The 27,502-nt window shown below is 34.5% G+C and overlaps 1 protein-coding gene across 1 annotated transcript in view; it reads right to left on the bottom strand.

The window, feature by feature from the left end:
- The window catches only part of LOC308625589 (solute carrier organic anion transporter family member 1B3-like), a 68,401-nt gene extending 41,663 nt beyond the window's left edge, over positions 1-26,738 (bottom strand). Inside the window, exons 1-2 of the mRNA XM_081249970.1 lie at positions 26,718-26,738; positions 22,391-22,542 (exon numbers count right to left, since the gene is read on the bottom strand). Coding sequence (XP_081106096.1) covers positions 22,391-22,480 — 90 coding nt within the window. The 5' untranslated portion in view covers positions 22,481-22,542; positions 26,718-26,738. The remainder of the gene's footprint in view (positions 1-22,390; positions 22,543-26,717) is intronic.
- Positions 26,739-27,502: the final 764 nt, after the last annotated feature.

Below are 27,502 nucleotides of genomic sequence, written 5' to 3'. Positions count from 1 at the left end.
TAAAACAAAATAGGAAACACCTGAAAAGCCCCAGAGTAGTGGAAGAACACAGATCATTTGAAAAACAAAAAGAAAATCTGTGGGTAGAATATAAGGATAGAAGTATGCCAACCATTGGGAGATCAATCTGCATTTTTAAATGTGATGTAAGGAGATTAAATTTTAGAGGGCTAAATCTGGTAGCCATGAGGAAAATGAATTTATGGCAAATAAATTAATTAGAAAGCTGATTTCAGAAAAAAAGATGAGCAGAGATGGGAAGAGGGGACTAAAAGGTTACTGACACACTCGGAAGAAGTTTAAGAGGAGAACCAATAAGATGTGGGAATAATGGAAAATAAGTATTCTAATTTTGTTTTATAGTTTCTATAATTGTATGTAGTAATACTATTATTGGGGTTGAGAAAAAGAGAAGTCTTAGGGTTAAAAACAATGAAATCATCTTTTCAAAACTCAAATTTGAGATGTCTAAAAATAAATATCTACCAAATAGACACAACTAAGGCAGGGTTTGTGCTCAAGAGAGAGTTTTGTCTGGAAGTAGTTTTGAGATTTACCAGGGGATAACTGTACAATTAATCCATATTCAGGCATATTCCATTAAAAAACCTCCTCCTTCCCCACTGCATCCTCACTTTTCCATAACTCTCTCTCATTTTTTCCAGTCAAAACTGAGAGTTGCTTACGTTTGCATGAATCAGATCTTATTTTTCACATCATCTTTTAAACTATCCTCAGCAGGCCTAGGATACTTTGGCTATTCCAAACCTTATTTCAGCGTTTTGTTTCAAACTCTCTTCTCTTTTTATCTACATACTCTTTCTGGAAAAACTCATAAATTGTCATTGTTTTTATTGCCACCTAAATGCTGATGATTGCCAAATCTATATTTTAAGCCAAGCTTGCTTTTGCTGAGGTTTAGGCTGCTGTTCCAAAGTGCCTGCTTTAGAGCTCCATTTTGGTTTTAATGTTCAGATTGCAGCCTTTTCTTCCTCCCCTTTCACCTCCTTTCCTGTGTCACCACTTAGAATCTACTCTCTTATATATCACATCCAATCAGTTCCCCAAAGCTAAATATTTAATCTTATAAACATCTCTTTTTAATATGCTTCGCTTTATATTCCTACTTCAAATGTCCATCATCTTACACCCAGAATACTACTATTTCTAACTGGTGTCTCTTTCCTCACTGTCAACTCTTTTTCACACCACACCCAGGGTGATTTTTAAATACTTATAACTATTTCCACTTCCAATATAGCTGAATAAGTTCCCGCTGGACTGATCCTGCAGCAAATAACCATTGTAAAGTCTGAGGGGAAAACAAAAAACACCCAAAAGCTTGGGAGAGCAAACAAAAGCAGTCAGATTCTGGACAGGGGTTGACCCTTAAAAGAAGGAAATGCCTAAGGTTAATTTCTCATTCTTATGGCTTTAAGGTAAGGTCACAGTTAGCATTATTCACAAAAGCTAAAATTCTTTTAGAAAAATCACAGTCCTTGTGGCCTGAAGAATGAGAAAGAAGAGTTTAGGTTAAAATTTAGGGGAGAATCTCATGAAGGAGAGATCCAGAGAATGGGGAGCCCCAAATTCTGCATATAAACTGTCCAAATTTTTGACCTCTGAACTATTCATGAACAGGGCAACTCAAGTTAGCCCTATGGATAAAGTAATTTAATTGAGATTTGAACTATTTCCTAAGAGATAGAGTTTGCAGTTTCAGGTCAACAAATTTAATTGCCTTGTAAAACAAAAAAAAATATCAACACCCTTTGGAAGAATGTAACAATGTTCAAAATTACCAACATATGAAGAACCAAGAAAATGTGACCATTTCTCAAGAAAGATAACAGTCAACCAAGACTAACCCTGAGATTACACATATGTTAGTATTACTGGACAAGAATTTTTTTTTTTTTTTAGAAGATGGGGGTAGGAGTTTATTAATTAATTAATTTATTTTTGCTGTGTTGGGTCTTCGTTTCTGTGCGAGGGCTTTCTCTAGTTGTGGCAAGTGGGGGCCACTCTTCATCGGGGTGTGCGGGCCTCTCACTACCTTGGCCTCTCTTGTTGCGGAGCACAGGCTCCAGACACAAAGGCTCAGTAGTTGTGGCTCACGGGCCTAGTTGTTCCGCGGCATGTGGGATCCTCCCAGACCAGGGCTCGAACCCGTGTCCCCTGCATTAGCAGGCAGATTCTCAACCACTGAGCCACCACGGAAGCCCTGGACAAGAATTTTAAAGCAACTAATCTAACTGAGCTCTTTGATGTAAAGGAAAGTTATCTCACAATGAATGAAAATAGAAAATTTCACACAAAAAAAAACTGTAAAAAGAAGCTATAAGAATGAGAAAAGATACAGTATCTGAAATAATATGCATAATCAAGATGTTAATTTATGCCACAGCTTCTGGATAGGTGTTGTGTGTGTTCTCTCTTTGTAACCTATGCTTTCCTATGACATAAATCTTAGTAAGTCTCCAAACTTGCATAAGTAGAAACTATCAATAGTCAATATAGCTTTCAAAAATATTTGATAGCAGAGATAAAGATGAAGGTTTGCATCAGACATCCTACAGAAAACTTAATATCTCCCCATCCACTGGATATTTCTCTTTCCAACTAATACAGGAAGGATATGAATGTGAATTGTGTTATGTGGAAGCTAATATTTGTTAGGACTGTTCCAGGTATTCTAGAAGTATTATTTCTAATGCTCACAAAATCCTTGCATGGTATGCATTACTCTCTTCATTTTACAAGTAAGAATAATAAAGTTTAGAGATGCAAAGTTATTTAACTAGGGGAATAAGGCTAAAACTGTAACAGAACTGTGATTTGAACACAAGTATTTCACACACGAAAAGCAAAACAGTTCTTGGATCTAATATACTAACCCACTTTTCCTTCATCTCTTTATTTTCCTAAGTCAGATCCTTGTTACGTCTCACTTGGTTTATTTGTAGTAGTCTGCCTGCTTTCCTCCATTTGCAGCAATGGGAATACTGCATGTAATTTTATTTTTCCAACTTTATTGAAGTATGATTGACAAATAAAATTGTATAAATTTAATGTGTATAACATTGCAATTGACATATGCATAAATTGTGAAACGATTAGAACAATAAAATTAGTTAACACATTCATCACCTCACATAGCTACCTATGTTTTATTTTTGTAGTGAGAACATTTAGATATACTGTCTTAGGAAATTTCAAGTATATAATACAATATTGTTAACTAGAGTCATCATGCTGTACACTAGATCCCCAGAACTTATGTATCTTATAACAGAAAGTTTATATCCTTTGACCAACATCACCCAATTTCCCACACCCTCTGGTTCTAGCAACCACCATTCTATGCTGTTTCCATGAATTCAACTTTTTATACATTATTTATTTATTTATTTGCTGTACGCAGGCCTCTCACTGTTGTGGCCTCTCCCGCTGCAGAGCACAGGCTCCGGACGCGCAGGCTCAGCGGCCATGGCTCACGGGCCCAGCCGCTTGTTGGCATGTGGGATCTTCCCTGACCGGGGCACGAACCCGCATCCCCTGCATTGGCAGGCGGACTCTCAACCACTGCGCCACCAGGGAAGCCCCTGAATTCAACTTTTTAATACCCACCGCAGTGACACCTCTTTAGTGAAGCTGTATATTGCCTAATAGGAATTTGGTTTGTATCTCTCTTATATCTAGTGTAAATATATAATTTATCATATAAACTGGAACAGTATAATTATTCTTGGTGGATATATTAGTATATTTTTATGTATGCCAATATGTATCCATGTATATCCATGTATTTTATTCAGTTTCTTATGAGTATCTCCATTACTATGTCACTATTATTTTTCTGAAGGATAATTTTCAAATTATTCTTAGACATTTTAGTTTATTAAAAAAATTATCTGAAATCTTCATCAAAATTGCATTTTATGATTACTGAAAAAAAATTGCATTTTATGATTACTGAATTTGAAATTGTCAACATTTCAATTGACTCTTCTCTGTAGATCATAATATATATATATATATATTTTTTTGCCGTATGCGGGCCCCTCACTGTTGTGGCCTCTCCCGTTGCGGAGCACAGGCTCCGGACGCACAGGCTCAGCGGCCATGGCTCACGGGCCCAGCCGCTCCACGGCATAGATCATAATATTTTTAATGAAGAAAATTTTCCCTTAATAAGCCCACAGCAAATTGTGCTAAGTGGAAATATTCTCAATTCCTTTTTAAAAATATTTACCTATGTACATTTTTTATTCTAAATATCACAGGTGCTATCATTTTTGCCTCTCTTTAGAGTATCTTTCTTGAAAAATATTTATATAAGAAAAATTTATGTTTTCTTTAACATTTGCCAATTTTTGTCACTGGAAAATTATAGGTATATTCAGTTACTTTTTATTCAGATAAAGAATATACGTTTATCCAATTCAAATAATACATGTATTAAAATAATTTTTCCATATGTCAAGATATTGTAAAATACAATTTTAGAATTACAAAATTACATTTTGTACATTATATGATCTCTAACCAATTAATTTGTTCAGCTCTTAACATTCTGTTTGCAAAAATTGTGATTTCAGTAATTGCAATATACAAAAAGTTTTTTAAATGGAAGTTTTTGACTCTTCATTATTATTTTTTTTTTTTTTGCAGTACACGGGCCTCTCACTGCTGTGGCCTCTCCTGCTGCGGAGCACAGGCCCCGGATGCATAGGCCCAGCAGCCATGACCCACGGGCCCAGTGGCTCCGCAGCACGTGGGATCCTCCCAGACTGGGACACAAACCCGCATCCCCTGCATCGGCAGGCGGACCCCCAACCACTGCACCACCAGGGAAGCCTTTCATTAAATTTTTTTTTTTTTTTTTTTTTTTCAGTACACGGGCCTCCCACCGCTGTGGCCTCTCCCGTCGCGGAGCACAGGCTCTGGACGCGCAGGCTCAGCGGCCACGGCTCACAGGCCCAGCTGCTCCGCAGCATGTTGGATCTCTCCGGACTGGGGCACGAACCCGTGTCCCCTGCATCGGCAGGCAGACTCTCAACCACTGCGCCACCAGGGAAGCCCCTCATTAAATATTTTTATCAAAGAATTCAAACCTATTTTGAGGAAAGTGCAATGATAATTTACAGAATTAATTTATGAATATGTCCAATGTCATTGAAGGATACTTATTTTTATAACAAAGATCAGTTTCTTCCCAAAACTTTTATATTCAATTATTCACATATGTATGTAACTGTTGATGACAGCTTCAATTCAACTGGTAGAATATCTCAGACCGGACACAATTATGGATTATAAATTCATTTTAATCAGTTCTAAAAACATTCTGCTCCATTATTTTTTTGTTTTAGTAAATTGTTTTTTACAGTTACTCTTATCGTCCAGTAAAATTTGTATTTGTATGAGCACCACAAGAAAACATATTTTATTATTAATGTTGAATTTATAAGTTAAATATATAATAGTGCTTACAATAATATTAAAAGTTTCATCTTTGAAGGAAGACCTTTCAAAAGCTTTACTCTGATTTTATGAATTGTGTCAAAAACAAAAGCAAACTATTATTGATTAACTGATTTTCTATTTGAAATATCTTTAATAAGTTAGTATTCTTAGGAATGGTAAGAAGTCAGGCAAATATAGGATGAGTGTATACACTAATTAATATGTGTGGAAATTTATTCCTTATTGTTTTCACGTTATTATTCTCAGAGCTCTTACTTTTTAAAATGTGTTTATTTTTCATGTCAATTTAGTGTTATAAGGACGTTCTTTTAGCTTGTTTAACTGGGATGCAAACTTATTTTCACTGAATATTATAAATTACAATTGATCTTTCTTTGCTTTCAACAACCTGTTGAAAACTACCTCTAACATCTTCTCTGCCTTTCAAGTATAAGTTTTACCATCTTTTAATTAATCTTCTTTTTGAGGTAACTGGCTTATAATATTATATTTTATAACATTATGTAAGTTTCATGTGTACAACATTATATTTCTACTATATACTACAGCATGCCAACCACTAAAAATTTAGTGTCCCCTTTTACCATTTTGCACCACCTTGCACCCATTTTCCTTTGGTAACCACTACTTTGTTCTCTGTATCCATAGTGTTTGCTTTTCTTTGGTTTGGTTTGTTCATCTATTTTGTTTTTAGTTTGTTTGTATTTCATATTCAGCATATGAGTGAAATTATATGGTATTTGTCTTTCTCCATCTGACTTATTTCACTTAGTATAATACCCTCAAGGTCCATCTATGTTGTTGCAAAGGGCAAGAATTCATCTTTTTAATGGCTGAGTAGTATTCCATTCTATATTCATACAACACCTTCCTTATCTATTCCTGTATCCATGAGCACTTAGGTTGCTCCATATCTTGGCAATCATAAATAATGCTGCAATGGGGGCTTCCCTGGTGGTGCAGTGGTTGAGAATCTGCCTGCTAATGCAGGGGACATGGGTTTGAGCCCTGCTCTGGGAGGATCCCACATGCCGTGTAGCAACTAGGCCCGTGAGCCACGACTACTGAGCCTGTGCGTCTGGAGCCTGTGCTCCACAACAAGAGAGGCTGCGATAGTGAGAGGCCTGCACACCACGATGAAGAGTGGCCCCCGCTTGCCACAACTAGAGAAAGCCCTCGCACAGAAACGAAGACCCAACACAGCAAAAATAAATAAATTAATCAATAAATAATGCTTCAATGAACATAGGGGTGATATATCTTTTTGAATCAGTGTTTTTGTTTTCTTTGGATAAATACCCAGGAGTGGAATTGCTGGATCATATGATAGTTCTATATTTAACTTTTTTTTTTTTTTTTTTTTTCCTGTACGCGGGCCTCTCACTGCTGTGGCCTCTCCCGTTGCGGAGCACAGGCTCCAGACACACAGGCTCCGTGGCCATGGCTCGCGGGCCCAGCCGCTCCGCGGCATGTGGGATCTTCCAGGATAGGGGCACGAACCCGTGTCCCCTGCATCGGCAGGCGGACTCTCAACCACTGCGCCACCAGGGAAGCCCTATATTTAACTTTTTAAAGAAGCTCTGTCCTGTTTCCCAAGTATTACATTCTCACCAGCAGTGCCTAAGGGTTCCTTCTTCTCCACATCTTTGCCAACATTTTTTATTTATTTATTTTTTAACAATAGACATTCTGACATGTGTAAGGTGATATCTCATTGTGGTTTTGATTTGCAATTCCCAAATAATTAGTGGTGTTGAACATCTTTCAGTGTGCCCGTTGGCCATCTGTATGTATTCTTTGGATAAATGTGTATTCAGCTCCTCTGCCCATTTTTTAATCAGGTTTGTTGTTGTTGTCATTAAGTTCTATGAGTTCTTTATATATTTTGCATATTAACCCCTTAGCAGACATATGATTTGCAAATATCTTCTCCCACTCAGTGGGTTGCCTTTTCATTTTGTTGATGGTGCCCTTTGTTGTGCAGTTCTTTAGTTTGATATAGTCCCATTTGTTTATTTTTGCTTTTGTTTCCCTTGCCTGAGGAGACATATCCAGAAAGTTATTGCTAAGGCCAATGCCAAAGAGTGTATTGCTTATCTTTTCTTCTAGGAGTTTTATGATTTCCGTTCTTACATTTAATTCTGATCCATTTTGAGTTGATTTTTGTGTATAGTGTGAGGTAGTGGTCTAGTGTCATTACATGTGGCTTTCCAGTTTCTCCAAAATCATTTACTTAAGAGGCTATCCTTTCTTCAGTATGTTCTTTACTCCTTTGTTATAAGTCAATTGTTTGTATATGTGTGGGTTTATTTCTGGGCTCTCAATTCTGTTACATTGATCTATGTGTTTTTTTAATACCATACTGTTTTACATACTATAGTTTTGTAATATACTTTGATATCAGGGAGTGTGATACCTCAAGCTGCTTTGTCCTTCGTTCTCAGGATTGCTTTAGCTATTTGGGGTTTTTTGTGGTTCCATACAAATTTTAGGACTTCTTTTTGGTTCTATTTCTGTGAAAGATATCATTGGGAGTTTGATAGGGATTGCATTGTTTTAGGTAATATGGACATTTTAACAACGTTAATTCTTCCAATTCATCAGCACAAAATATTTCTCCATTTTTTTGTGTGTTGTCTTCAATTTCATTCATCAATGTTTTAGAGTTTTCAATGTACAGGTCTTTAGCCTCCTTGCTTAACTTTATTCCTAGGTATTTTCTTCATAGGATTGTTTTCTTGTTTCTCTTTCAGCTAGCTCATTTGTTAGCATATAGAAACACAACAGATTTTTGTGTATTGATTTGTATCCTACAACTTTACTCTATTTATTTATTATTTATAATAGCATTTTGGGGGACTCTTTGGTTTTCTCTCTATAAAATTATGTCATTCACAAATAGTGGCAGTTTTACTTTTTCCTTTTCAGTTTGGATACCACTTTTTTCTTGCCTAATTTCTCTGGCTAGGACTTTCAATACTATGTTCAATAAGAGTGGTAAAAGTGGTCATTCTTGTATTGTTCCTGATCTTAGAAGGATAACTCTCAGTTTTTTACTGATGATTATGATGTAAGCTGTGGGTTTGTCATTTATGGCCTTTATCATGATGAAGTACATTCCTTCAATACCCATTTTATTGAGGAATTTTTTAAATCATAAATGGGTGTTGAATCCTATCAAATGCTTTTTCTGCATCTATTGAGATAGTCATATAATATTTATCCTTCATTTTCTTTATGTGGTGTATCACATTGACTGATTTGCAGATGTTGAACCATCCTTGCATCCCTGGAATAAAAACCACTTGATCAGAGTATAGGATCCTTTTAGTGTATTGTTATATTCAGTTTCCTAATATTTTGTTGAGGGTTTTTGCATCTATGACCATATGAGATATTGGTCTGTGTTACTTTTTGTGCCATCCTTGCCTGGTTTTGGCATCAGGGTAATATTGGCCTCATAAAATTAGTCAAGAAGTGTTCTCTCCTCTTCAAATTTTTGGAAGAATTTGAGAAGGATAGGTGTAATATCTTTTTTGAATTTTGGGGAGAATTCATTTTTTGTTTCGTCATTTTTATGTTTTGCATTTCTGCTCTAGATTTATGTTTCATGGTTACCATGAGGTTCGTTTAACGTATCTCATAGATAAAATAATCCTTTTTCTGCTGATAGAACCTTATCTTCATTTGCCTATAGGAGTCTGCCATTTTCCTCTTCAACTTTTCTGGGGTTTTTTTGTCTCAAATTACCCCTTTTTATGTTGTGAGTTTGTTAACAAATTTAAGTAGCTATAGTTATTTTTATTACTTTTCTTCTTTATCCTTTATGCTATAAAACCTATTCTGATATGTAGTTGCAATTTTCTGATTCTATTTATCACCTTACTCAAAGTTTTGTGTAGTTTTGCCTTTTTGTTTCTGGTAAAATACCTCTTTTCAACATTTCTCATAAAGCAGGTCTAGTATTGATGAACTCCCTCAACTTTTGTTTGTCTAGAAAAGTCTTAATTTCTCCTTCATATCTGAATGATAACTTTGTTGGATAGGGTGTTTTAGGCTGACAGTTTTTTTCTGGTGTATCTGTGGGGAGGAAGGTGATCTCTGCATCTTACTCTTCCGCCATCTTCCCCTCGTCCATGACAGTTTTTTTTCTTTCAGTATTTTTAAAATGTCATTCCACTCTGTCCTGGCCTGTAGAGTTTCTGCTGAGAAATATTTGTTCCTTTATAGGTTACCATCCATTTTCCCCTGGCTGCCTTTAAAAGCCTTTTTTTGTCACTGACTTTTGATAGTTTTAATATAATGTGTCTTGGAGAAGGTCTTTTTGTGTTGAAGTAATTAAGTATTCTCTTAGCTTCATGGACTTGCATTTCCATTTTCTGCCCAGGTTTGTGGAGTTCTCAGATATTATTTCTTTAAATAAACTCTGTTCCCTTCTCCCTCTCTTCTTCTTCTGGGATATCCATTATCCTAATATTTCCCTTCATAAAAGAGTCAGATAGTTCTAAAAGAATTTCCTCATTTTAGATCTTAATTCTTTCTCCTCTTTTACCTGTATCATTTCTAGATTTCTACCTTTGAGCTTACTAATTCTCTCTTCCATATAGTCTGCTCTATTTTCAATGCTTACTAATGCATTCCTCATCTGGCTTATTGAGATTTTCAGCTCCAGAATTTCCCTCTCTTTCTTTTTAGGGTTTCAATATTTTTGGTAAAGTATTCCTTCTGTTCATTAATTTTATTCCTGAGCCTATTGAATTGCCTTTCTGAGTTTTCTTGTAGCTCATTGAGTTTCTTCATGACAGCTATTTTGAATTCGCTATCAGTTAGATCACGATACTCCATGACTTTAAGTTTGGTTCCTGGAGAATTGTTACCTTTTGGGGTTCAGTGTAACTGTGGTTCTTCATGGTGCTTAATGAGTTTTCCTCTGCCATCACATTTGAAAAAGAGAACACCTTTCTTCTTTAGGTAAACGTTTTTTTTTTAATAAAAAACTTTATTCTAATGATTTAACAGGTTAGAAATTAGAAGACTTTCTTGTTTTTCAGTAGGTGACGGTATAGCACAGGTTTTGGTTACTCTTACCTTAGCTGCCTCCGGTATATTTGAGAATTAGCATTTTCCACCCTCCAACACCTCTGTCAGAGGTGTAGCCTGGTGTTTTCACTGTCACTGCTTGTGACTCTGGGGTTATTGGTGCCTTGCTACTGCCAGTGTCACCACCTGGGTCACTGGAATGGCAATGCCTCCACGTTCCAAGATCCCATGAGTCACAGGCTCCTCCACCACAGAGGGAGGGAAAGGGTGGTTTGGAGGCCAGGTGCCTCTGCTGTGTCCAGATTTGTCAGATTCATGGGTGCACCTGCTGTGGTTGGGAGGTGTGTCCCAGAGTTATGGGCACCTCCCAGACTAGAGGAAAGCATCGCACGTTCTGTTACCACTGCTTTCCAATTGCCTATGGCTGCGGGCATGGATATGCCTGGGAGGCTGGAGCTGTATGTACTGCCTCCCCTGATGCTGTTAGGTTCTCTGAGACTGCAGGCTGGGCAGCCATGAATGGGGATCTGGGATCATAGGAACCACCTCTGCTCTGCCCCAATTCCACCTCCTCTGTGTATTCCAGTCCACTCAACTTTGGATGTACAGATGTGTGAAATTCTCTGGGGTCCTGGTGTGGTGGGCAGAGTCACCTTTGTTAGGCTGTAGATGTTTTACTGGTTGTAGATTGAAGGGGACAGAAAAAGGGAGAAGCTCACTTTAGCATGATTCTGATGTCACCCACTATTTAGTCTTAATGTCAGAATATTTGTAATCTAAAATTACTGTGCTATTTGCATTCCTGGGATAAATTGATTGTTTTCTTCTCATCTTTAAATTGTAAAATTGCTTAGAAGAATTCCTAGCTAGAATGCTTTGTGAATGTCATTATTATTAGATCTCAACTTCCATAAGGTTTAGTTTAATTTTGAAATGAAGGTAAGTATTATAGAGTTACTATCCTACTTTCAAACAAGATTAGAATACAATTTATTGTATGTTTCAGAAAAACTAGGTTCTAGATACATTGTATCTCTTTTTTTTTAACCTGGCTTTATTTCATACCTGGATTTCATATCTCATATTTTTCCCCTTCTTTCTTCTGACACCCCCAAACCCCTGCACTGTTTTCTTCTTAGCAAAAGTAGAAAATTATTCATGGATTATCTGGTGTGCATGTGATGCAAGAAAAAATAATGTATTTTGCAATCAGAAGGTCTAGATCCAGTTGTCTTTTTCTTAACTTACTAACCTAACAAAGATGAAAAATTTACACAATTCACTGAACTTCAGGTTCCTAATCCATTACAAAATAATATATAAATAGTTACCTTATTTATTTAATAGGGTCACTGTAAAGTTCAAAGGAAATTATGTTCATGAGTTCATGGATATAGTTTTGAATGTCTGTCAATGTACCAAACATGTTTGGAATTTGGAAGGCTACTATAGATTTATCCTCTCTTTTTCTTCTTATTAATATAAGACTTGTTTCTGAAACTTTGCTCCATTCACAGTCTTCAATTACTCTATTGTTCTTTGCACTAGTGGAAGAACAGGAAGAGTGCTGAGTGCCAAAGCCCTTCCTACCACCTCTATAAGATATATCATAACTGAGAAGCATGTATATTATAGAGTGAAAAAATTATAAAGCCCTTGTCTAATACCCAGCCCAAAGATTTAATTTTTATTAAATATTAACATTATGCCTTAAAAATATTTCCTTGTCTTTGTAAATCTACATCTCTTTTATTTAATTTTGCTTTATATACTTTTAATACATTGAGACAACCACTTTTTAAAATTTTTTGATATTTTATATCTTTCTTCTCTTTTCTATTATTTACTAATTACAGGCAATTGTATTCCCTTAAAATTCACTGTGGACAAATAAACACCTTATGGTTAATTTCTTTTGCATTTTTTACAGAGTTTATCATTTTTATTTTCTGTTTATTTCCATGCATTTTTATTTAATTCATTTCAGCCAAATTCTATGTATTCACTGACATAATCCCTAGCTTTTGGTGATATCCTGATAGTTGTCTATGTGATTAGCTTTAGAGCTTACAAATTTTAAAGTGCTTTATAAATAACTATCTTCTTTTGTCATAAAATATTTCCTTAATTAATAATTTAAATATATATGAATTCTGGAAGAAAAATGATAAATAGATAATTTAAGAATATCTATATGAGTATGCCACACCAATGCATATTATAATTAAATTATTAAAAGTCAAAGACAAAGAGAGAATTTTTTAAGAATCAAGAGGGAAGCAACTTTTCACATAGAAAAGAACCCCCAGAAGACTATCAGTAAGTTTTCCAGCAGAAACCTTGCAGGCCAGGGGAAATGGGATATATTCAAAGTATAGTATAGTATAATATTCAAAGTATTAGAAAAAACATAACAAAACATTACCAGCCAAGAATACTATATTGAGCAAAAGAAACCTTTGAAAGTGAAAGAGAGATACTTTCCCAGACAAACAAAAGCTGAGGGAGATCCTCAACACTAGACCTCCCTTACAAGAAATGCTAAAGGGAGTTCTCCAAGTTGAAATAAAAGAATACTAGACAGCAACATACCATAAGAAAGCATAAAACTTGTTGGCAAGGTATATATAGAGACAAATACAAAATACTGTATTACTGTAATAATAGTGGTTAAATCACTTATAATTCTAGCATAAAACTAAAAGACAAAATTTTTTTAAAATAACTACAAGAAAATATTTTAAAAGATAGATAAGTAGATGTAAGCTATGACAGCAATAATGTAAACTATGTGGAGGGGGTGAAGTTAAAATGTAGAGTTTTTATGTGCTATTGAATTTAAGTTGTTATCAGCTTTAAAAGACTCTTATAACTATAAATATTTTATATATGCCCCAAGGTAACTACACACAAAAATTTTACAAAATATACACAAAAGAAAAATAAAAAAGGAATCAAAACATATCAGCACACACAAAAAATCAACAAAACATAAGGGAAGGCAATAAGAGAGGAAAAGACAAAAGAACTACAAGGCTCTCAGAAAACAATTAACAATGTGGCAATACTAAATCTTTTCTTATCAATAATTGCTTCAGATACAAATGGTTCAACCCCGCCAATCAAAAACTGTAAAGGGGCTGAATGTATGTTTTTTTAATGTTTTTTCTGTGTTTATTGAGATGAACATGTGATTTTTGTTCTTCCTTTGTTAATATGGTGTATCACATTGATCGATTTGCAAGTATTGAACCATCCTTGCATCCCTGGAATAAATACAACTGGATCATGTTGTTATGACCCTTTTTATATACGGTTGGATTCAGTTTGCTAATATTTTGTTTAGGATTTTTGCACCTATAATCACCAAAGATATTGACCAGTAATTTTCTTTTTTTTGTAGTGTGTTTGGTTTTGGTATCAGAATAATAGGGGCCTCATAGAGTGAATTTGAGAGTGTTCCATCCCTTCAGTTTTTTGGAATAGTTTGAGAAGGACAGTTACTAATTCTTGTTTGTATGTTTGGTAAAATTCCCTGATGAAGCCTTTCGGTTCTGGGCTTTTGTTTGCTGGGAGTTTATTATTATTATTATTAAAAACTCAATTTCACTACTACTGACTGGTCTGTTCAAATTGTCTATTTCTTCTTGATTCAGTCTTGGCAGGTTGTATGTTTTTAGAAATTTGTCCATTTTTTCTAAGTTATCCAATTCATTGGCATGTAACTATTCATAGTATTCTCTTATGATTTCTTGTATCTTTCTTGTATTGATTGTTATTTCTCCTCTTTTATTTCTTGTTTTGTTTATTTGGGTACTCCCTCTCTTCTTTTTGATGATCCTGGCTAAAGGTTTATCAATTTTATCTTTTCTACAAAAACAGCTCTTGGTTTCATTGATCTTTTCTATTGTTTTTTGATCCCTATTTTTCCTCCTTGATCTTTATTATTTCCTTCCTTCTGCTGACTTTGGGATTTGTTTGATTTTCTTTTTCTAATTTTTTTAGATGATAGGTTAGGTTGTTTATATGAGGTCTTCCTTGTTTCTTGAGGAAAGCCTGTATTGCTGTGAACTTCCCTCTTGGAACTGCTTTTGCTATCAATACATTCCATAGATTTGGGAGTGTTGTGTTTCCATTTTCATTTGTCTTGAGGTTTTTTCTGATTTCCTCTTTGATTTCTTCATTGATCCATTGGTTTTATAGTAGCATGTTATTTAGTTTCCACATGTTTGTTCTTTTCCCATTTTTCTTTCTGTAATTGATTTCTACTTTCATACCATTGTGGTCATAAAAAAGACTTGATATAACTTTCTATCCTCTTAAATTTGTTCAGAATTATTTTGTGTCCTAGCATGTGATCTATCCTGGAGAACATTCTACGTGCACTTGAAAAGAATGTGAATCCTGTTGTTTTGGGATGTAATGTCCTATAAATATCTATTAAGTCTAACTGGTCTATAGTGTCATTTAAGACCACTGTCGCCTTATTGATTTTGTGTCTGAATGATCTGTTCATTGATGTAAGTGGGGTGTTAAAATCCCCTACTACTATTGTATTATTGCCAATTTCTCCCTTTATGTCTGTTAATATTTGCTTTATATATTTAGATGCTCCTGAATTGAGTGCATATATGTTAATGAGTATAAATCCTCTTCTTGTATTGATCCCTTTATCATTACATAATGCCCTTGTTTGCCTTTGTTATAGTCTTTCTTTTAAAGTCTATTTTGTATTGCTACCCCTGCTTTCTTGTTGTTTTTGTTTGAATGAAATATCTTTTTCCTTCCCCTCACTTTTCAGTCTGTGTGTGTCTTTAGCTTTGAAGTGAGTTGCTTGTAAGCAGCATATAGAAGGGTCTTTTTTTTTTCATCCAGTAAGCCACCCTATGTCTTTTGATTGGACCATTTAGTCCATGAACATTTAAAGTAATTATTGATAGGTATGTACTTATTGCCATTTTATTACTTGTTTTCCAGTTGTTTTTGTAGTTCTTCTCTGTACATTTTTTCTTCTTTTTATTTCTTCCCTTACAGTTTAATTTGAAATCCATTCATGATAAAAACTCTCATTAAAATGTATATAAAGGGACCATATCTCAACATAATAAAGTCCATCTATGACAAACCCACAGTTAACATCAGGCTTAGTGGTGAAAAGGTGAAAGCTTTTCCTCTAAATTCAGGAGAAAGACAAGGATGCCTACTCTTGCCACTTCTATTTAACATAGTATTGGAAGTCCTAGCCACAGCAATCAGACAAGAAAAAGAAACCAAAGCCATACAAGTTGGAAGGGAAAATTAAAACTGTCACTATTTGCATAATACTTTATATAGAAAACCCTAAAACCTTCACCCAAAAACTGTTAGAACTAAAAAATGAATTCAGCAAAGTGTCAGGATACAAGATTAACATACAGAAATCTGTTGTTTTTCTATATCTAATAATGAACTATCAGAAAGAGAAAGTTTAAAAAATTCCATCAAAAAGAATAAAATACCCAAGAATAAACTTAACCAAGGAGGTGAAACAACTATACTTTGAAAACTTTAAAACACTGATAAAATTGAAGATGATACAAAGAAATGAAAAGATATCTTGTGCTCTTGGATTAGAAGAATTGATATTCTTAAAATTTCCATACTACCCAAAGAATCTGTAGATTTAATGTAATCTTTATCAAAATACCCATGACACTTTTATGAAACTAGAACAGGCAATCCTAAAATTCATATGGAACCACAAAAGACCCTGATTTGCCAAAGCAATCTAGAGAAAAAAGAACAAAGCAGAAGGTTTCACTCTCCCAGATTTTAGACAATACTATAAAGCTACAGTAACCAAAACAACCTGGTACTGGCACAAAAACAGACACATACATCAATGAAACAGAATAGAGAGTCCAGAAATAAACCCACACATCTATGGTCAATTAATCTTCAACAAAGGATGTAAGAATACACAATAGAGGAAAGACAGTCTCTTTAACAAGTGGTGCTGGGAAAAATGTACAGTTACATGCAAAACAATGAGATGAGAGCACTTCCTCACACCATACACAAAAAAAATTAAAATGGATTAAAGAGCTGAGTGTAAGAACTGAAACCATAAAACACCCAGAAGAGAACATAGACAGAACACTGTTTGACATATTATAAATTGTAGCAACATTTTTCTTTTTTTGGTTCTGTCTCCTAAGGCAAAAAAATTAAAGCAAAAATAAACAAATGAGCCCTAATTAAACTTAAATCCTTCTGTACATAAAGGAAACCATGGATTAAAAGAAAAAGACAACCTTTGTAATTGGAGTTAATATTTGCAAATAATATGACTGGCAAGGGGTTAATATCCAAAATATATGAACAGCCCATGCAACTCAATATAAAAAATAATTAAATAATTGGCAGAAGACCTGAATAGACATTTTTCTAAAGAAGACATACAGATGGCCAACAGACACATGAAAAGATACTTAACATCACTAACTATTAGATAAATGCAAATCCAAACAACAATGAGATATCACCTCACACCTGTCAGAATGGCCATCATCAAAAGGTCTACAAGTAATAAATGTCAGTGAGGATGTGGAAAAAAGGGAACACTGTACACTGTCAGTGGGAATGTAAATTGGTGCAGCCACTTGCAATATGGAGGTACCTCAAAAACTAAACAGTATGGAGATTCCTCAAAAAACTAAAAATAGAATTAACATATGATCCAGCAATTCCACTCCTGAGTACATATCTAGAAACCTCAAAAACACTAATTCAAAAAGATATATACACCCAATGTTCATAGTAGTGCTATTTACAATAGCCAAGATATTGAAACAACCCAAGAGTCCATCAACAGATGAACAGATAAAGAAGATGTAGTGGGTATACACACACACATACGAATATTACTCAGCCATAAAACAGAGTGAAAATCTGCCATTTAGAGCAATGTGTATGGACCTAGAAAATACGCTTGGTGAAATAAGTCAGACAGAGAAAGACAAATACCATATGATATCACTTATATGTGGAATCTAAAAAATAATACAAACAAATGTATATAGCAAAACAGAAACAGATTCACAGATATAGAAAACAAACTAGTGGTTACCAGTAGGGAGGGGGAAAGCAGGAGAGGCACATTAGGGGTATGGGATTAAGATATACAAACTGCTATGTATAAAATAGATAAGCACCAAAGATATAAGGTATAGCACAGAGAATAATAGCCATTATCTTGTAATAAGTTCTAGTGTAGTATAATCTGTAAAAATACTGAATCTCAGGTATATAGAGACTATATACCTAAAACTAATATAGTATTGTAAGTCAACTATACTTCAATTAAAAAAATAAAAATTAAAAAGAAACAAGACTCAACTATGACTTACGTATAAGAAACTCACTTTAGATCTAAAGACACACAAAGACTGAAAATGAAGTGATGGGAAAAGATATTCCACACAATTGGTAACCAAAAGAGAGCAGGGGTGGTTGTATTTCTATCAAACAAAATAGACTTTAAGTAAAAAATGTCACAAGAGACAAAAAGGACATTATATAATGATAAAAGGGTCCACTGACCAGGAAGATTTAATAAGTATCTCTATCCCTATCTGTCTATCTATTTATCTATCTACCTATCTTTCTATCCCCAACATTAGAGTACCTAACTATATAAAGCAAACATTGACACAACAGAAGGGAGAAATAAAGAGCAATACCATAATAGTGGAAGATTTTAATACCTTATTTTAAATAGTGGATAGAAATAATAAGGAAATGGATAATTCAAACACCACTATAGACCAAATTGACCTAAAAGACATACAAAAAACATTCCATCCAACGACAGTGAAATACACATTCCTTTTAAATGTATACATATCTTTCTCCAAGATATATCACATGTTAGGCCACAAAATAAGTTTTAACAAATCTAAGAAGATTGATATCATCGCAAGTATCTTTTCTACCCACAATGGAATGAAACTAGAAATCAATAGCAGGAGAAAAACTGGAGAATTCACAAACATGTAAAAATTAGGCAACACCCTCTTGAACAACAATAGGTCCAAGAACTCAAAAAGGAATTTAGAAAATAGCTCAAGACAAACAAAAATGAAATCACAAAATACCAAAATATATGGGATGTACAAATACTGTATTAAGGAATTTCATAGCGAAAACCAGCTACATAAAAAAAGAAGAATGATCTCAAATCAGCCACCCAACTTTACATCTCAATGTGCTGGACAGTGATTTCATTCTCACATGTACAGCAAGATGACAACAATCTGGCCAAAGCAAGTAAGATTGCCTGCATTGTCCTTTGCAGCGTATGTGGAGAAGTTTCGAGTTAGCAAGCTGACATTGTGTATAAAGTATGGTAATTGCTGCCCAATAATAAAGACCAGAGAAGCAATAAAAATAATAGTAGCTAGCATTTATTGAGCACTTACTATATACCATACACTGTTCTAGTGTTTTACTTCTGTTAGTGGATTTATTCCTTACCATAATTCTGTCAGTCAGATGCTATTATTTCCCTTTCACAGGTGAAAAAACTTAGATGCAAAGAGGGCAAATGACTTCCTCTAGGAAAAAAATATATATATTTATAGGTTTTCGAGATTAGGACCTGGACATCTTTGCATGCCATTACTCTGCCTACCTATGAATATATTAGGTAGCCCAGCAAGGGGGTCTTAAGGTTGCAAGTGGAGTTAAGGCTGCCAATCAGATGACCTTGAAAAGGTTATCCTATATTATCCTGGTTAACTCAGTGTAATCCTAAGGGTCCTTTAAATGTGGAAAAGGGAGCAGAAAAGTCAATGTCAATGTGAAAAATACTTGACTGACCATCACTAGCTTTGAATATGGAAGAGAGCTATTAGTCAAGAACTTTGGGAAATTTCCAGAAGTTGGAAAAGACAAGGAAATGAATTGTCTTTTAGAGTCTCCAGAAAGGATACAGCTCTGCCACCATCTTGATTTTAGCTCAGGGAGACCTATTTCAGACTTCTCAACTTCAGAATTGTATAATTATTACAGAACTGTGATAAATTTGTTTTGTTTTATTAAAGACATACATATACATACACACCTATACATATGTGTGCATTTGTATTTCAGTGTCAGGAGGTGATAAACGCTATGAAGTAAAATCAAATTTGGTTCAAGAGTTATGGATAGGAAATGCTATTTTATATGGGGTGGTCAGGGATGAGGTAATGTTTAAATAGAGATTTGAATGAGATGAAAGAGCAAGATATCTGGGAGTCAGACATTTCAGATGAGGAAAGAGCAAGTGCAAGCTTCTCCAAGTCAGAAGTGCACTTCACATCTTGAGAAATAGCAAAAAGTCTAATAGGCCAGGGGCTTCCCTGGTGGCGCAGTGGTTGAGAATCTGCCTGCTAATGCAGGGGACACGGGTTCGAGCCCTGGTCTGGGAGGATCCCACATGCTGCGGAGCAACTAGGCCCGTGAGCCACAACTACTGAGCCTGCGTGTCTGGAGCCTGTGCTCCGCAACAAGAGAGGCCGTGATAATGAGAGACCCGTGTACCGCGATGAAGAGTGGCCCCCACTTGCCACAACTAGAGAAAGCCCTCACACAGAAATGAAAACCCAACACAGCAAAAATAAATTAATTAATTAATAAACTCCTACCCTCAACATCTTAAAAAAAAAAAAAGAGTGATGTTGTCTATTAATGAACTAAGGGTACACTTTAAGAGTTATCATCCTTAAAAAAAAAAAAGGCCAGAAGGTTAGCCAGAGGAAAACTGTGGGGTAGGGATACTGTTGGTGGTTACAAATGGGATGGTTATCCTAATGATTTCTGGAAAGGGAGTGGGAATGAAGGTAGAATGGGAGACCTTTTACTTTTGCCCTATTATTTGTTTTTTGACGATGATGCACTACTTTTGTGTTTTTAAAGAATTTTCATTACAACACAGCGGTACAAGAAATCTGAAGCACAGAAATGACAAGTGTAAACATGAACAATGTACTGGCAGGGTTTATATAACCTACTTGGTTCAGTTCAAAAATTGAGGGAAAGGGGTAAGAAAGAATCAAACTATGCTGTTGTTATTCTAAATTATTATCTATTTGAACTTTTACACATTTTTACCTGATGAGTCTGTATACCCACATCAGTTACAATGTGTATTTGTGTGTGTGCAGGCAAATATGCTTGCTTGAAACTCAATTATTCGGTATAAAGGGGAATTTTTAGAAGTACAGAATGAGGAAGATTATTAAATAGCCCACTTACAAATCTGTGCTTACCAGAACATCTTGAGGGTACTAATATTATGGAAACCCACAGGTACTTTAGCAACATGGAGTACAATTGAGCTCATGGGATTTGCAATCAGACTGCCTAATTTCAGACCTTGGCTCTACCACTTTTCAGCCTAGGGACCTAGAGAAAGTCATTCACCCTCTAAGTTTTTCTTCATGTGTCAAAGGGAGATAATAGCATATGGCTGACTGAATTGTGGTAAGGAATAAATCCATTCATAGAACTAAAATACTAGAGCAGTGTCTTGCATTTAGTAAGTGCTCAATATACTATTACTGTTATTGCTCCTCTGTTCTTTACTATTGGGCTGCAATTCACATACTTTATACACACTGACAACTTGCTAACTCGAAGCTTTTCTCCAAATATGCTGCAAGAGACTACCCAGGCAATTTTATTTGCTTCAGCTAGTTTGTTGTCACCTTGAATGCCTGTGCAAATGAATCACTGTAACCCTCCATGTTTAAAAGGGAAATAAGCCAGAACAACTTACTACCCCTAGGCAGTAGAATGTGGTCCAGTTGCATTAGCCAGTACTTTCTCCTGGTGACTGCTTTTCTGTTTAAATATTACTTAAATATTTCATCAGAACTGATTTTACCAATAATCTCTGAAAAACAAACAGACTTCATGTTCCCAGGACAAAGTTAAAACAGACTTTATATAACATGATTGCAATTGAATCTGATCTCTGGTCTTTATTCAGCTAGGTAAGACTATAACTTTGAGGAAAACATTTTAAATATTGATCAAAGTCAGCCCTGATTGGTTTTTTGATTTCCTCTAGTCTTCTCTATGGGGGGTTTAAAGGCTTTGATTTAGTTTTAAGAGTTTTCCATTTACAACCTAGATGATTTCACACAAACTTCTCAACTTCCTTGAGTCTTGGTTTCCTTGATTCCGTGCTCAAGGATTGCTTTTTAATGTCTGTGAAAATCGCAATACAGTCTATATCATTCACTGTCTCACCATTTTGTGACAAAAGCAAGAGACAGGATTATCACTTTTACCCACTTGCATATGGAAAAATTAAATGACTTTCCTAAGTCATCAACTAGGTCTTTGGGCCAGGTCTTTTAGTTCCCTTCAGACTATATCATTTAAGTTAATAGAATAACAAATGCTGTTCTTTAAAAAAAAAATTAAATAGGTCAAGACCACAAAGTGATTCACAAGACTGATAAATCTTCTCTGTTATAGGTCAAATGTAAGAATTTTTTTAACATACTATCCATTACACAGAGACTGCTTTATTTTAATCACATTTATAAGTATCTTTTTGTCCATCAAGAATCAAAGAGAAGATATCAAAGTCTTCCTAATTTTCAACATTAATAAATTCTTAACTAGAAATGTCACCAAAGACCTTTTATTCAGATTTAAAGATTGATTTATATCAAGATGTATATCATTGTGTTAATATTTTAATGTATGCTTCAGTTGAAAACTCTAATTTGAAATATAATGTTCTTTTAAAAAACTGGCTGCCTTTTCTTTAAATCAAAATTCTCCCTTTACTTATTTTAGTTTGAAAACATGAAACGCATTCCACCTTGAATCCATTGCAGTAGTTTCTAGTTTTCCTTTTCTCAGAATGTTGTGCCTCTGCTGTCTTACTCAAATGTTGATTCTGGTCCATCATTGAACTGCAGATATCATGTGAATGTTTTCAATTTTTGTCGATGTTTCATTCAAAATGATCACCTTTTTGGAGAGGAAAGTTATAATTTATTTCACTTTAACAATTCAGAAATGAGAAAAGCCTCAAGGTCAACATCAATCAATCAATAATTCCACAAATATTCATTCAGGACCTACCATGTCCTGAGCACCGGGACACAAAAGGAAACACACACTCACACACACACTCACATGTATACAAATTTCTAGCTTTAGCGAGATTGTAATTTGGGAAGATAAATTTATGGAGGGGAACTTAAAACAACAAATAAATAAGGTAATATAGAATCACACACTAGATTGGATTAAATAAATTATTAGCAATTACCTATTAGAAATAAAATTTTGTTATATTTTCTGTATAACTACATTATAAGGTTTAGGAAGGCAAATAAGTGTTTAATTCATCTTTCTGGTTTTACAAAATGCCAAACAGTACCTTGCATATAGTAGATAGTCAAAATGAATAGAAAAATAATGTAATTAATTATCATTAGAGTGGCCTAAAAAGGTTTCAGAGAGAAAATATTAATACCTCTGGAACCAGGCTCAAAAAGCAGAGAAAGTTTGGATTTGTTAAAAAGAGCTTAGTGTATTCTAAGTACCTGGCAGAGGGACTATGGCCGTGCTTGAACTTACCATCACCATGATTCCACTTTATTTTAATTTTGTTTATTTATTTTTGAAGAGAGAGTATATTTGAAGTTGAAAGCACAAAACATCAAAAATGACATATAGGAAAAATTCTCCCTTTAACCCTCATCCAGTTTCTCTTTCTGAGGAAGAGTATTATTAGTTTTCAATGAATCTTGTCCAGAAATATGATATGCATTTTTAATTAAATACACAATATTTTCCTTTTTTAACACAAATGGCAGCATACCGTTATTACAGTTATCTGCCTTTTTGCTCTGCTTTATATACTTAACTTTATATTAATATGGCTTACTCAGTTTTCTTATGGTTGTAGGGTATTCCATTGTCTATAGTTTATCTACCTAGTTTTATGCCTAGGTAAGATCTAATTTAGATTAGGTTGCATCCAATTATTTCATATTAGAAAAATTTCTTAATATGTCTTTTGATTTATGTGTGATCATTTCTGTAGGATAAAATTCCTACAAGTGGAGTTTTGAGGTCAAATGTAAGAGGGATTAAATTTTTGTGAGTTATTAAGCCCCTATCTTAAAGACTAGTAAAATGAATCAACTTATTTCTTAGATTTGCTCTTTTTTGTAGAATAGTGTGTTCTTCACTGAGGTTTAGAAAATGTATTCTTATTTATTCATATGTGCATAATACATATTTATGTAGCAAAAAAATACCTATTTATGTACAGAAACAAGCATAAACATAGATATATTATTATTAATAGGGCACTAATTATACAGTATATTTAATACATGTTCTATATACAGTTGATTCTCATTATTTGCAGTAGTTGTGTTCTATAAAGTTCTTGCAAATGCTGAATTAGCAATTACTAAACATTGCTCCTAGGGGAAATACAGGGTTTGGTTCCTGTTTGTCTGTGGTCACAACATTTTTGTCAACCAATGAATACATAACCTCGTTTTATGTTTCCTTCCTTTCAGACACCTTATTTAATTTGTATTATTGATCACTAACATTGAATCTGTGGACAATAACACTTTGCAGCTCAAGCCTGAAGGAAGCTTATGTAATTCATGTATCTTTTCCATCAGGCACATCACAGCTTTCTTGAACTTAGGAACACTAGACAGCACTTCAGCATTATGCTTGAGAGTCATTTTAATAGCAAAATCACCTACAAAAAACACACAAATGAAAAAAATGGCTCTAAGTAGACTGTGAAAAGGTCACTTGTTTCTATTACGAGAGCAAAAACAAGAAAGCAGAGCCATATCTTATGTTTTGTCCAACCTCAGCTGAGAACGTTCATGTGGGAGAACTCAAATTTTTTGCCACTCTCTGCAGGTATGTGAATGACCATGAAAGAGCAGCAGTATTGATTTGAGGGTTACAAATCCATTTTAGTGAGTAGGAAAATTCACAAATACAGAATCCACAAATGATGAGGATCAATTGTATATTCTATTCATTAATTCATGCAACAAGAATTTATATATATATATAAAGTCCATCAATATACATAATGCATATTAAATGGCTAATGTACAAATACAGAAATGATAAATATCTGAAGATATTATCACTTGTGTGTATATGAATGTATATAAACATACACATGAATGCAGAAACCCACACCCATGTACATCTAAGTGAATCCTAGTTATTCTATACTTCTGGCATGTGGTCCATATATACCTGGACCTCTTCAGTTACTGAGTGAAGTGGAGTGAGGAGGGAATCAGTAGTACGGTCCCAAAGTCACAGGCAGTCTTTTGATAAATTTTATGTCATTTTTACATGAACACCTCTTTCTGTATCTTTGTTCAGGACTTAAATGTTAGGAAATCATTTTTACCACTTCATCCTCTGAATTATTTGAAAGGTGGATAGTCACCCTTTAGCTTTAGTTTTTTGTTTGTTTGGTTGGTTTGGCTACTCAACAAACATTCCTGAATGCTATGATCTCACCACTCCTATCCTTGTTGATTGCAGTTGATTAAATTATTGTCCTGTCTCCCAGCCTTCTCCCTTTCCTATGCATATCACATCCATCCTTAGAATCTTTCAGAGGTCTCTTGTACCACACAAAATAAAACTCACGTATAGTATGTGATATTCTTCCTAAACTAAAACCAGCCTTTGTTTTTAGTTTCAATACACCCATAAACACTTTCCACCCTATGGAACCACTGTTCCCAGAAGAAAGGTCTCTGCCCACCTGTACGTTTCTTCTTAACCTGTAATGTTCTTCTTCATCTCTTGTTTGTAATTCTACCCCAACTCACCCCTCTTAGATATTTTCCCGTTGTTACTCCCAGTTGAAATCACCTTTCCCACACTGCTGCTCCACTGGACAATATCCCTTGTAATGTAGTCATTCCTTTTCCCTGTATTTCTACTACTTTCCCAAACAGACTGCTAGTCCACACCTCTCTCCTACATATTGGGGAAAAGTATCCAGATTAAAAGTTGGAAATGTAGGCACTTTTACCTTATTTCTGAAAAAGATGAAATTATAACAAATCACTACATAATAATTAAAAGGTTGAAATATCAATTCAGGGTTGACTCTAAACACCATATTTTCCACATCACCATGGCATTTTAAGCCTGACTTGAAGACATTTAATAAATTTTTCTCTGGACATCTTTTTTTTCTCAGAGTTCTAAACAGCTAACATGTAAATGAATTTTGGGGATGCAATAAGTTTATAACATAAACCACGATGTTCTGTAAGACAGGCATTCAGATGTAGCATTGCACCTCTTCCTTGAATAATAGTACAGTCCAGTTCTGCTCCCTTTTGATTGGGGTGGAGCAGAGGGAAGAATCTCACCAGCATCTGCTTATCTGTGCAAGCTTTTCCTATTTGGGTGATCATAGAAAAGCAGTGCAATCCAAGTGATCTACCATGTACAATACCTGTGCTACTAAGGAGGGAAAAAGGGAAAACAACATTTACTAACTTCTTAAACCTTTTATGGGTCTGTAAATAATTTAATACTTTTTAATTAAATAATATTAATAATAATTATAAGGGTAGCCACCTTCCTGAGTTGGAGAAGGGAACTAATATTTTTGAGTCCTTAGTTTGTGCCAGGAACTGTGCTGAGCAGAATTTTTTTCTCATTTAATCAGAGATAAAATCATCTACTAAACCTCTTCTTTTGACCTCCCCTTGAGTCAAATTTGAGTTGAAACAAGGAAAGTTGAGGTAAGTGGCTATGAGGCACATCGCATTTCTTGATGTTTGCCAACTAACTCTCCAACCCACATTATTTTTTCAGACTTGAAGTTCCACTTGAATAGAAAGTAAAAAGAATGGGACTTCAGTCTTTATTTTTAAATTATAAATGTCTGATTTTCTGTATTTTATTTTTAAAAACATCAACCTGAGGCTCAGCTACCTCTAGAAGGGATAATTAATAAGTTTTAAAGGTTTAGAACATAAGGGTGTAGAAGACACATAACATAAAATATGTAATATTTATCATGTCCATCAAAACAATTTTTCCCCTTGAAATTTCTGGAAGTTTCTCACATACAGGAAACATTGAAATTCGAGAATCTCAAAGGTTCTTACCTGGACTTAGGATCCTACAGCAATGGCCACAGGTCCATCCCTTTATCTGTTGTTATAGTCTCTTGTTAAATAGTTGGCTGGTTATTTTTTTTTACAGTCCAATGATGATTAACTACCTTCTTAGGTCATTGTCCCAGGCAAATAGAAGAAAATTAACTACTTATCCTAAGAATCTCCTCTGCATGCCTGTAGTTTAAAGATTATGTTAATAATTTCTCAGAATTTACAAATTACTTGTATGTAAAAGTTCAAAAATTAAGCTTTACTTCTGAGAATAATTTACATTTGCTTACTCAATTAAGTTGTTTGCATATTTTTCTTTAAAAATACAAATACAACAGATTATCCAAAGTGATAAAACAATTCCACATAGAAAAGACTGCAAGGCAATTTTAAATATTTGTCTACACAAGGACCTACTATACTATACTGTACTATATAGTACAGGAAACTCTGCTCAATGTTATGTGGCAGTCTGGTTGGGAGGGGAGTCTGGGGGAGAATGGATACATGTATATGTGTGGCTGAGTCACTTTGCTGTGATCCTGAAGCTATTACAATGTTGTTAATTGATATACTCCAATATAACATAAAAAGTTTAAAAATAAATAAAATAAAAAATAAAAATGGGGAAAAATTTGAAAAATAAAAATCTGTCTACAGGTTCCTTTAGCATTCAAAAAATCAAATATACTCTTTTGTTTGATATTTGGGTGCAATTCTAATATGATGTGTCTGGATACCGGATGTCCCATATGGAATAGTAAAGTGCCAATTCATTACAA

This window comes from Mesoplodon bidens, assembly GCF_964165515.1.
Source record: "Mesoplodon bidens genome assembly, chromosome: 11".
Taxonomy (NCBI): Eukaryota; Metazoa; Chordata; class Mammalia; order Artiodactyla; family Ziphiidae; genus Mesoplodon; species Mesoplodon bidens.
Note: the sequence above shows the minus strand (reverse complement) of the source record. Positions and strands in the feature narration are given on the sequence as shown.